The sequence below is a fragment of the Teleopsis dalmanni genome, chromosome 2, assembly GCF_002237135.1.
Source record: "Teleopsis dalmanni isolate 2A chromosome 2, ASM223713v2, whole genome shotgun sequence".
Classification (NCBI taxonomy): Eukaryota; Metazoa; Arthropoda; class Insecta; order Diptera; family Diopsidae; genus Teleopsis; species Teleopsis dalmanni.
Window position 1 is genome coordinate 226,712,126 of NC_051847.1, and position 13,290 is coordinate 226,725,415.

Here is a 13,290-nt window from a genome sequence, read left to right on the forward strand (position 1 = left end):
TCAATGCCAAAAGGATTTGTTTTTTTATTCTAAATCATGGTTTTTTAATTTCCGCCGATTCTGGTTATGTTAATTCTGTACTATATACATGTATACTATATATATGTATATATATGTATGTAATAAGTTTTTATATTTAAATATTTCAATTAGGGAAAAAAACCAAAAAGAAAAGAAATACCAAACATCATAAACAATTTATATATAAAATTTATATATAAAAATTAATAGAGATATTACAATATATAACAAAATTAAATTGAATTCCAGTTTTTTTTATGGAAATTCTTTATATATTAACAAATAAAGAAGTTTTTTCCGATTTTCCAGAATTTGGTATTGCAGCTGTGTCTAGATCCAATCTGATACGAGTAAAATCAAAAATATACATAAATCAAATATTATCACCATTTGTCAAGTAATATATTGCAAGTATTTTAAAAAAGGCAGATAGATAGATAAAAAGGCAGATACATAGACAAAAAGGCAGATAGTCACACAGAACAGCATATATCGAGCCGAAAATCAAAAAAAAGGTTATAAGTAGACCAAAAGGCAGATAAGCAGACAAAAAACGGGTAGACAGACAAAAAGAAAAGCAAATAAATATAGAGAACAGATGTATGAATAACGGTAACACAGTTAAACACACAGAGGAAAGCAGACAAAAAAGCGGTACTAATACTAAAGTAGATAAATGGACAGAACAGCAGTAGATAGACAGAAAAAGAGATAAACTGATAGAAACACAGAAAAATGCACAAAACAGCATATAAATAGCAAAACGGCAGTTAAATATACAGTTCCCAAATATAAGAGCAGATAAACATCATAAATGCAGATAGATAATTCAGCAGAACGGCAGATAAATAAACACAGATGGAAACTCTTTTCCTTGTTATAAGATTAACATTGCAGCCATCGACGCTTCCTATATGTTAACGTAATTGCTTTCTCTGTATCATTGATATCTTTTGAGATAGAGCTAATATCAGAGAGTTCGAATCAAACCTGAGCTAACAGCCATCCATAACGATTTAGTGTTCTTTTCGAGATCACCGTTGCGTTCTGTCGAAAGAAAAACACTTTCTTCGTACAGTAAAGCACTTATCTTTGAAACCTCAATACGTTAATTCTCAATGTTTGCCCCAACTACAGACTGACTTACTATGATGTCACCCAATTATTGTGCCCTAATGCACATACAAATTTGAGCCGTCTTGATCTTTGGCTCGCTCTCAATAAAATGGTTTGGTTTCTTCGACTCAGATAAACCCATTTAATCTACAGCCATTTCTTATGCCAAACGACTCCTCTTTTTCTTCTTCTTAATTATCCCTACCTCATAGCATACCTTGTAGTCGTATTTTATTTCTTTCATGTATCCTGCTATATAGATATCCCCGGACTACAACAACAACAATGCTTTTCATTCACTACAAAACGAAATATTTGTAGGTAAAACGAATCTAAACTCGACAAAACTAAGCAAGCTTTCATTTTGTTTATTTCAGATTTTCATGTGATATGTGAGAATATATATATAATACGTATAATATAACCAGAAAGGATGGTATATAGATAAGAGTATGATTTTATTTTTAGGTATTCTTACACAATAAATGTATGCTACTTTAATAACAGTTATATTTTTGTATGTACAAAGAATTGCATTATTTTCTTTTATTTTAATATTCTAAATGTTTTCTTAATTTAAAATGAATTATTTGTTAATATATAATCATTTTTAAAGGAAGTTTGCATTACAAACTCTTCCTACTTATATCACAAATTATTATTAGTATACAATACATATTACTCTTAGTATTTTTATTAATTAATTTATTCAATATCTTGAAACTATTTGTATATATGTATGTATATTTACATACAAATACATATATAAATATATACATATGTTTTAACAACAAAATTTTATATAGAAAAATTTTTATTTTTATCATAATAAATCTAAACAATACATCAAAGATATAATAATCATATTAATATTTGAATTTTATATACTCCAAAAATAGTGTTTCTAGTACAAGCCTTGAGATACACATATAATATCGCAAATATCATTTTGAATTTCGAAGAAATTTGCATTATTTACAATAATTTACAAATTCAGTGTTTTCACAACAGAACTTTGTACTTTTCGGTTTTGCATTGCGCAGCAATTACAAAATAAATCTTCTACAAACATCACCCACTACCACTACCACTCACTGAATTTTTTTATAGTTATTTTTTCTTTTGTAAGCAATTTATCTTATTCAAATAATACGGTCATAAGCGCCATCAATCCAATTCCAAATATCAGTGCAACTAGTTGCTTTATTGATTCCTTACGTTCCTCTTCCTTTAATAGATCAGGTAATACTGTTACTAAAGCAATGTGTAGAAAACCACCAGCAGTAAATGGCATAATCCAAGAAGTTCGAGCTTCTAATGGATCACATAAAGAAAAATACATAAACTAAAAAATGTAAGGCTTCATAATTAAATTTTGTAATTACCCATAGCGGATGTAACTCCCGAACCACCTATGGCTACCAAAGCACCCATTAAACCTGCACCAGCAGTAAGAAGTTGTGCACGTGCTGCATCCCAGCGATTAAAACCAGAACGTAGTAAAATAGCGAAGTCTCCAACTTCATGTGGAATCTCATGCACTTAAATGTGAAAAAGGAATGATATTACTTCCTATATAGGTTTGATAAGTATAAAATTTGCTTACATAAAATAGCAAAAGTTGCTAATACTCCATGCCTAAAGGACACCAAAAATGAACCAGCCACTGCTAGTCCATGTGTGAAGTTGTCAATGGAATTAGCCATTAAATTCAAATATCCTGCAACTTTTTTTGGTTGCTCTTTCTGCTTTTGTTCACGTTCACGCAAATAACAACCATTTGGCACGTCTTCAATATCACAGGAACCAGCGCATTTCTCTGATGTTTCGCCCTCAATGAATTTCCCGCCTGTTTTACGCAAAAGGCAATTCGCTATTTCCACACATTTTGGTTGCGGGTTTTCTTCGTCTGCATTTGCATAACCAGAAAATACTTTTTCAACAATTGTAAATATCAATATACCCGCAAGTACCCAAAGACCAGAATTTAATGAGTGATGACCAGAAGTAGCTATTCAGGAAAAAAGAAAACTATTTTCAATAATCTATTTCAATAAATATATATAATTGCAATATAACATACAGCTCAAACTTTCTCCCTCCCATGCCTCTGGTAGTAAATGCAAAAATACATCGCCTAGTAGTCCGCCTACAGCGAAACTTAATAATACCTTTAGGAACTTCGATTCAGCAGCTAAAAAGATATTTAAATTAGAATATGATTTATTTTCATTGTTATAATAGTTAGTAGGTACTTACGATCTTTGTAGCCTTCTTTGGCTAGTTTTTCTTCCGTGGGTATAATGAGTAGTGGTAAAATACCGCTTAAGCCTATAACTACTGAACCAAGCAATGAAAATATCCAAGGAGTATATTCAAAGCTTGTAAAAAAATCCGGCACATAGTTATGGACTAAATGTGTATAAATTTGGATGAAATGTTCGTCAAAATAGCCTTCTGTCACATTCATTATAATGCTGTTGGTATAGATGTACCTTCAACTTCTATAGAAGAATTTAAGATGATTGTCTTGAAACGTTTCTGGGTGTTATCTCTTTTATTTCTTTTAAGCGATTATGCATCTATTATCAACATATACTGCAGATATGTCATACAAGCAATGTTCCGTTCAAAGTAATAGTTCTGTATAATTTAATTATCTGAAAAAAGATTGAATAATTATTAGTGGGGATTAATATGTTAATGTGGATATGTGTTCGATTTTTATAACCTCACAGAAATATATAAGTTTCTAGATAAATATTAAGTATATTGCGTATAAAAATGTTTCAGGAATTTTTTAGCGTGACAAACTTGGAAGCAATGACTTGAATAAATAAATTTAAAATTTTTCAACTATCTATAATTTATACAAAAGATCGAGAAAGTGGTCTTTGAAATTTATCAGTCTTATTTTCACTTAAGTTGTCTGAAGAGTTGACAAAACTGTCTATTATAATATCTTTCATAATAAACTTTTTAAACCACTCCTGAGGGGCTTACGTATATTTATGCATAGCAACAGTTTTCCATTGATTTGTGATGACTTAATCCTTTGTAAGGGTCAACTAAAGTTGTGAGTTCTATAATTAAATATAAAAGATAAGATAGTAGAATCATTGTTACTTAATGTATGTGAAAATTTCCAGCGAAGGTATTAAGTTAAGTGATGATATGTACTTTCACGACTACGCGATCTCACATTGAACTTGAAAATAACAATTCAATAACAATTCAATATGGCTGTGGCCATAAATTAATAATTTGAACTCATTTCTCGATGAGATTAAATATATTAATTTTTTTTTATATTTGTATTTATTAGCATTTATTATCCTTAAATAAATATTAATACCTTAGTATGGTTTATAGTCGTAGCATTTATTATCCTTAAATAAATATTAGTACTTCCAGTATGGTTTTTAGTCGTAGCGGTCTATTTTAGGGACACTAAATAACTAAGTAACCGAGCAGTGATAGGACATATATAGTCATCTTAGGAATCGAACTGCAGAACCTATGCTATGATGCTATGAATAACATAGATATATTTAAAAAATACATTTTTTTTAAAGGCTTTTTCAATTTAGCTATTTTTTGGAGTATCCAAAGAGCTTTATATTTTTGAACATTATCACTGAATCACTTCAAGATATCCAATGGAATTGTTATCGTTTTGCTTGATAAGTAAAAAGTCTTTTCTTAAGAAAAATTACTAATTTTCCAATTATCAATTTTTGTCATATAATAAACAAATAAAAAGTTCTCAATTAATATTTTACAAATTGTTAACTTACTTTAAAATTTTAGCTTTTCATTTAAAACTACCAAACTAAGAAATATTGACACGATAAGTTAAGAGCACGAATTTATACTGAAGAGCCTGACTAGACGTTGGTCAATGGAAACCTGGCGAATATGCATTTTGCTACTTCTTTTAGGAGACCATAGCGTCGTGCTATTTTTGATTTTTAAAACAGATAAGATAGACAGCAATAAAAAATAATGCACAATCAACAAAAAAATTTATCGAAACTGGGACTTCAGAAGATAAACAAAGGATTACATGGAATTATGCCCGGTTCATTGACAAGGAGATCAATTTTACCCGAAATAAACACAAACAATGGTGACTACAAAAACGTGGAAGAAAACTTTGACGTAGGCAAATTTAATCAATACGACCATTCGGCATTATTTATTTATTTTTTTGAATTATAAAATTTCTGTTTGATTATATGGAAAGAGACAATAGAAGATATACAGGGAAAGGGATTTATTATATCACAACTGTAAGTAAGATAAATTTATAAACTTAATAGGCTCGTCAATGTTAAAGCATTGCTATCAGAGATATATAGTTAGTGTACATTATAATGAATGTAGGTTTAAAACTCATTAATAAATAATACTATAATAAACACTGATATTTCTCTGAACTTCATTGTTTATATACAGATAGAGAACATTTTTCATTGCTAAAGCACGTTATCAAACTGCACCGTCACAGCGGTGACGTTAGATCCCAATCGCAATCAGTGCACAGATTTGTTGAAGAAACTCAAAACTGGACTTACATTATATAGCGATTGATGATACTATCTGTGATGGTAAGAAATAAGGTAATGAAGATGTAAAGAAATATACATATTTAAATTTAATAATATGTATATTTAAAAAAGGTGAACTCCACGTTGAGATGTGGAGTTCTCCGCAAATATTAATTATAAATCTTCGTAGAGGTCGGTTTATGCCTGCTGATATAGTAAATATTCTAATTATAGACATAAAATAATTAACTTAACACCCAAAATGCTTATTACGGTTATGTTTACGATAAGAAACGATTCAAGACAATTTTGATTTTAAAACTGTCACTTAAGTTGTTTTTCGATAATGCTTTCGTACCCTCTATAAATATTTACTAATAACACTTCATGTTTAACATAATCTAATACATATGCATTAAGCAATAAATGATTAATTAAAACTATATTTACAGATTAAAACCACAGTTTAAATTAAAGCACCCTACTGTTGGCAAATATTGTATATATCATTCGTTATCAGACATTCGTAATGGCATCAACATTGGGTTGGAAATATTATATGTTATATATGTAATTTTAAACTGAAAAAGCCAGATAAATAATATTTTGCACTTTATGGTCACTGTCTTACTGTCAAGTGAGCTGATAAGAACTAATAAAAATTAATAAACAACAGAAAATACACTACATATAAATATTTCTGATAAGGTTTTTAGTTCAGAAATAATTATATGCTAGGATAAGAGCTTGAGTGATAATTAAGTGCACGAGCATTCTGCATTCTGCATTAATTCCACTTTACAAAAATAAATTGTTGGAGAATAGATCAGAGACATACATATACGTAAATATACAGATATGCAAAATTTCAAAGTGGTGTGAATATAAAGCTAAATGAAATTGTAAGCGAAGTAACTTGACATCCTAGAGACTCACTTCTTTAAGAGTTCTGAACAGCTTCAGGACCTCCCTCTAAAAAGCATTTTACGTCTTGTCAAAGATTCAAGGTGGTTTTTAAGCCTTTGATTTCTATTATTACAGCAAAATCTAACCTTACTTGACATCTTACCTTATGATATGGAAATATTGTAAATACAGTATAAAACAAGATCAATGGAATATATTGATGTTAATATATATATATCAGACTATGGAAAATATAGATTAAATTATAAAAAAAAATTATAATAAAAAAATAATTTATACATTAAACAATTCGTTATTTTTATAGGGTAAAAACAAATTCGTTAACATTTTTAGCAAAAAAATGTTAGCGAACATTTTAATATATGTAAATAAGAGGTCAGTGACCTCACATTTAATTTTATTTTTACTTTCTTATGTTTTAATAAACGCAGTATGTCCGAGATTAGTTTACTTTTAATGCAACTGTTATAGGTTTATAATAGAGTAGTAAGTCGACTATAATTATCTTTTGTTTAAATATTAGTTTGTAAACATTTGATGCATTTAAACTTGACATAATGTTAAGTCCTTTCTTACGAAACATATCATGTCAGGTGGTACAAAAAGACCACCACCTTACACATAGTGAAATAAAACTACACACTACAGAAACGTTCGAACTAATCCATCTAACACACATGGATAATGTCATTTAACATTGCATAAAATGAAACGTAAAAGAAACTAACACTAAATGCTGTAAACTCTCTACAACTAGTCTTTAAAATCAATGAAAATAATACCAAATCTATGGGTATTAATGCAATCAACAATGTACATCTTCAGAAAGATCAAAAGGATGTCTCAATGATATATGTCACTACAAATCGTATATCATGCAAGTGAGTTATCCATCAAAGCAATAGAACAGCTGATATAGATATATAAATACCGAATAAGTCATTTAAACAAAAAATAGAATCTTTCTATATAAAACTATATAAGGCAACGAAAGCTAGTATCTGAAAATAATAAGTAAAACACTTAAGTATATGTTAGATGTTTCGGTTTTATAAACCGTTCATACTGGCCACACTCCACACTTAAAACTCGCTTATCGCAACTTACAAAGAAAAAGAAAATCTGTGCAGAAAATAGAAAACTATTAGTTAAACACTTCGAAAGATCTCAAACAAAACAGAGTTTATAGCTCTAAAGTAGAGTCCTCATAAATTCGAAAGACATTAATACGTAAAAATACCGACACAAAGGAACTTTAAAAGTAAAATCATCTAATCCTTTACCATGGTTTTTATATATTTTTTTATCCAGCAATAGGTCATTTTTTGTTTAATATTTTTTAATACATTCTATATTTCGACTTTCCTTGGGAGTCATCGTCAGGATCACGATCTACCTTTAACGAATTATAATATATGCAAATAATTAGAAATTGTAATTTATGGATATCTGACATGGGTAATCTAATCCTTTATTTCTTTTCATGAATGTGTAAGTGGATTTATTGGAGAAGTAAAAATTACGAAAACTATATTTTTAAATTTAAAAAATTATTATGTTGAGGCTAGTTGAGTCAGTGCACCTGAGCACTTTTAGTCTCTATTAACTGCGAGGTTTCTTCAAAACCCCTCTTTGCGCCTTGACTAGATTATTGTTTATCACTTCATCAGACTAAGCAATAATTGACCTCAGATCTGTTTGCTTCCATTGTAATATTTTTTACTTATGTTTAATTCGTGTTTTTTTTAGTGCATATAACCAGCACTTTTTGAAGTGTAAATGTCAATGATAAGTATTGTTAAGAGTTTTATTGAATAGTCCAATTAAAATCTAACTACACTTTTAAAAGATATTTCTAGTTTAGTTAAAATAGTTGAAAAACTATTGTACTCTTGTCTTTTATTATTCTTCTATTCGGGTCTGAATATATAATAAATAATTTTGCTGAATAACCTAAATGATTTACATACAATTTTAGAAGTCTACTAGATAAATTGAAAAGCACGTGTTGGAAATGTTTATTTTTACTGTTCCGAAAGATGAAGCGATGAAGTAAACAGTCATTGGCGGAGTTAAACGTTTTCTCACATCCACAACAATTCCGTCATAAATATTTCAATTAATTTGTATAAAAATGTTTCTAGATTGCATTCATCTCATTATTTAACTATTTTTAAATGTTTTACTGGTTCTTTATACACACAGAAAAATACATATACTCTTTATATATATAGTAAACTGTAGTTGGCCACATCATTATGTACGGGAAGTTGCTGTGTAGCAAACTGTAGTTTAAGAAGACACTTGTGTCTACAAATGGCAGTGTTTTCGTTTTCGAACAAATAACTAAAGATAGAACACAAACTGAAACGCATGATGTTATATCAATAATTATCATAGGAAATGAGAAACATAACATTTTTGTTGTTTTTGAACATAAAGCAAGATTAAAGCAAGTCGACATTTAACTTCATTCAACACATTTAATTTATTACCCAAGGGCAAACAATCTATACGCTATAGAGCACCTTATGTCTCGTCTATTTTCCGCTGCTAACATGGAGCGCAAAACAAGCTCAAAATTAACTGATATCACATTGTCGAAAAACGCTTATTAAGCGGGATTTATATATGTACATATGTTATGCCATAGATATGTATATATGCGATCGACACTTTAATAAATTCCACATAATTTTGTTTTAAAAAAATTAATGAAAACAAATGCAAATATTTATTCCAATTGATATGGAAAAAACTGAACTTAAATGAATTTTTTACTTTCTTTACAAAAACTTTATCTTGACGCTACTAACCAACAGCAGCAGTATATCAAATAATTAATTTTATTTATTAATTAAGAATTATTTTTGCACTTCAACTTTTCCGCGAGTCTTAATTACAGATACATTTCACGATCTTAAGAAGTTTTTTTTACTGTTCGAATGAGGGACGCAGTATCGTCTTCTTGACGGGTAGTGACGATTTAAAGTCGGAAAACACAACTAATGAACTCTTGGCGTCTTCAGCAATGGAAGAAGAAGATGAGACCAAAACACATTGAGGCAAAACGTGAGAACCTTCCTTTAATATGTCGTGGATAAAAGAAAGAGCACAAAAGATAACGTTGTTGGGGCATTGTTTGTTTATCGTTATATTTTATAAATAAAATTTTAGTAAATAAACAATAGTCAGTAATCGTAAAGTGGATTTTAAATGGAAATCGCTTTTGTTCGTGCAATTTTGTAGATAGAAGTTTTCGGTCTTTCAGAGGAAGGTAATCTAAAAATTATATGAGTTTCGTCAATAAAACTATGACGTATAAACTTGCAGATGTTTAACATATGCGAGTATAAATATTGATCTATGGTTTTACATGAGCACAGCCATTTTTGCAATATAGCCGCAGAAATTTTATTTATTTAAGTTCTTTTTGCACTCTGCACTATTTACTTTCATAATCAATCGAAACGTGCTTTGCAATGTGCAAACATGTCGCATTTAATATCAATCCACTTCTCTCCCAACGATATTGTGTTGTTATCTGTGATTCATTGTTTTGGTTTTCTATGAAAAAAAATGTTTTATCTTACTCTTCCCTCGGACCCTCTCTCCATAGACATGATAAGCTGTTAGCCACTGATTTTATGGGCGCACTCGAGATTTTGTTGGTTTGTATATTGCTACTGGCTACTTTGCTACATTGCTACATTAATTAATAAATTTATAGGAATATACATATACATATATATGTCTATGGCAAATCTTTATCATAACATAAACATATACATACACATATATACCTTACAGCATATAGAGCAATATATTATCTGAAGTAATTGAAACACAAAGCCAAGTGATATTTCAAAATTTCTTATCAAATGTCTTCGAGTGAGGCTTCTAATGAAATCGATTGAATTCCGCAAAGCTAATCTTTGCTTGTGAATAACGAGTACGAGTAAATCGACGAACAGAACAGAATATATAAAGCATAACATCCCGATGTACTTAAAAAATCGGAATTGGGAATTGTGTAATTCATTGCGAAGCTAAAACAAAAGAAAACATGACTTTGATTTTTTAAGAAGTGAAGTCATTTTTGCACACGAAATATGCAAGCCGATATCATTGTTTTAAGATTGTAAAAGAATGAATTCACATATATTTTTATTCCTAGAAATATTTTTTATGGTAATCATTTATATAAGCTTATGAGCTTACAACACGATATTATACGAAAACTTATCTCTTACAGTACAACAACCCAAGATCTGAAAAACTACACTATAGACATTCGCCCTGCAGTTAATTTTGCATCAAACTTAATATCTTCGGGTCATTTAAATGTGCTAAATGCTGCAAATAACTAAAAATAGATAAAACTGCCTTTAAACACAATTAGATGTTGTTAAAATGTATCTGGCACAGCAGATAAGCCCAAATAATAGCAATATAGCTGACTTTTAAGAAATAATTAGTATATTATTTAGTTTATTTTCTAATGTATGCAGATATTGTCATCAGGTTGTGCTGATAAACACCTAGGATATTAAAAAAAGATGGATACACAAATCAATATACTCCAATACGGCTAGTTATCTGCTCCGGAGCAACTCATCTTTACAGACCCCCCTCTACAACTATTTTTGATTAAATCTGTGGACGATTTGAATTGATTTTTTGCATGAAAATCTTTTTCTACCCAGAAATTCTATATTTAAAAGGCAATTGATATTATTTGTAAAAATTTTAAATTTTGACTTATGACATCCTCAGAGACCTCAAGATTGATCCGATCAAAAAATACATAAAGCATAGAGCCCTGAAATTATTTACGATAACTGACAGGCTTACCAACACCGCGTTATCGAATCTTAGAATGGTTACAGGCTCCACGGGTAGTTATGCAGATCTGAGGTCAGTTATTGCTTAGTCTGATGAAGTGATAAACAACAATCCAGTCAAGGCGTAGAGAGGGGTTATGGAGAAACCTTGCAGTTAATAGAGAGTAAAAGTGCTCAAGTGTACTGACTTAACTAGCCTCAAAATAATAATAAAAATAAATATTTATTTATTTTTTGAAATATTAAAACCTGTTCGTAAATTTTTTAGTGGCAACGAAGAAGCTGTGAGGCATATTTAGGTCAATCAAGACCAATCATAGCGATTAATTGTTAGAAATTATATATAGAAAGAGTTATTTTCTTATTGACATTCTGTTGGCGGTATAAGAAACTTTAAAGTGCACCATATTGGAGCTTAAAAACATGGCGTTGAAGTGCATACACAAGTAGCCCTTATAGACGATGTTGAAGTTTGTTGTTATAACATTTATCAGGCCTCTTAGGCTATTCGCAATCTTATCAGAAGACAAAAGACGCTTGCAACTTAACTTGCACACACAATTAAATATTATGAACACACTACACACACTTCATGTATTGGAGTCAGCTGTTACTACATATGATGTTACCGAATTCCGCAGCAATTGGTTCATCTTGTCATTATTATTATTATTTTGAATTATTAATTTTTATTTAAAATTATTTTTGATTTGTTTTTTTTTGTAAATGGGATACTCACCTGAGAATTTGTTGCTTTATACTGTTGTATTGTTAATCCGTTAGCGTAACTAAATCAATAACAAAATAAAATGGCTTGTCTTTGTGTATTTGTTGTTGTCTTGTGTTATTTTAAACAATTAATGTTGTATATCTATACTGTATGTATGTATGCACGCATGTACGTATAAGCAATAATATTACGCAGTATCTTACTAGTTTACACTGAAACTGAGTTGATTGCCGCTTTCTCGTTTGCGAATTCAATTAAATTTTAAATACTTGCAATTTTGCAATATTTTGAAGTCCAATTTTACAATATAAAATATATTTTTAATACAAGACCATTGCTACCAAACACGACAACGAACAAATTTGTAATGAAAATGTTGTAAAAACAATTGACATTATTAATTCTGTATGGGAGCCTACTAGGTTTTGTTTTTAATTGTCTCTCAATTTTTAATTGGAGTTTTGTTTTGTTAGATATAATTATTGTGTACCGTGCGAATAATGGCGGAATGTGTTATCAGCTGTTTTTCTCTCTACAAACTTATTGTTTTTCAATTTTCTTTTGTTTCTCTTCGTTAAGAGCTGCCAAGTTGCTAAAAAAATTTTATTAAAAAGCTCGTAGTTAACATGACATAGCATATTATAATAACGAACTGATGCAATATTAGTTTTTGCAATTTTTAAAAGACTGGCACTTATAAGATAAAGATTTAAAGTTCATTAAAGAATATTTGATTTAAAAAAATTATTTGTTTTCAACTAAACACGAATATTATGTTCAGTAAAAAACTTATTTAAATGGACCATATGGGAGCTTAAAAAGACTTAAAGTGGACTTGAAGTGTGTATACTAGTAGCCTTACCGACGTTCTAGCTTAAAACACTTGGATTAGCATAAAGATGCATTGTAATGACAATATACATTAGTTTATTGTGGTGCATCATACTAGATCAACACTATCATTACCGTTATTTATACATTTTATACATTGTATTACACTAAAATTCTAAGGTACAATCTGAAATTTCAGGTCCCCACTATAAACTATTGCTGCTGCGTAATAAAGCAAAGTACATTGAACGCAAAGAAGAGGACAGTTTAT

The 13,290-nt window shown here is 29.5% G+C and overlaps 1 protein-coding gene across 1 annotated transcript; it reads right to left on the reverse strand.

Annotated features, from left to right (window-relative positions):
- Nucleotides 1-2,141: 2,141 nt before the first annotated feature.
- On the reverse strand, nt 2,142-12,571 carry LOC119678789 (zinc transporter ZIP13 homolog). Its single transcript, XM_038090845.1, has 6 exons — nt 12,198-12,571; nt 3,397-3,797; nt 3,221-3,331; nt 2,744-3,148; nt 2,523-2,678; nt 2,142-2,451 (listed from the first exon to the last, which is right to left on the reverse strand). The coding sequence occupies exons 2-6, from the start codon at nt 3,605-3,607 to the stop codon at nt 2,276-2,278; spliced, it is 1,059 nt and encodes a 352-aa protein (XP_037946773.1). The 5' UTR covers nt 3,608-3,797; nt 12,198-12,571; the 3' UTR covers nt 2,142-2,275.
- Between the last annotated feature and the right edge of the window lie 719 nt (nt 12,572-13,290).

Excerpts from the sequence above, each read along its gene's own strand:
- LOC119678789 (XM_038090845.1), bottom strand. The coding sequence starts at position 3,607 with ATGAATGTGACAGAAGGCTATTTTGACGAACATTTCATCCAAATTTAT. Across the intron at positions 3,149-3,220 it reads GGAGGGAGAAAGTTTGAGCT|CTACTTCTGGTCATCACTCA; the intron begins GTATGTTATATT and ends TTTCCTGAATAG. Across the intron at positions 2,452-2,522 it reads GGGAGTTACATCCGCTATGG|AAGCTCGAACTTCTTGGATT; the intron begins GTAATTACAAAA and ends GTGATCCATTAG.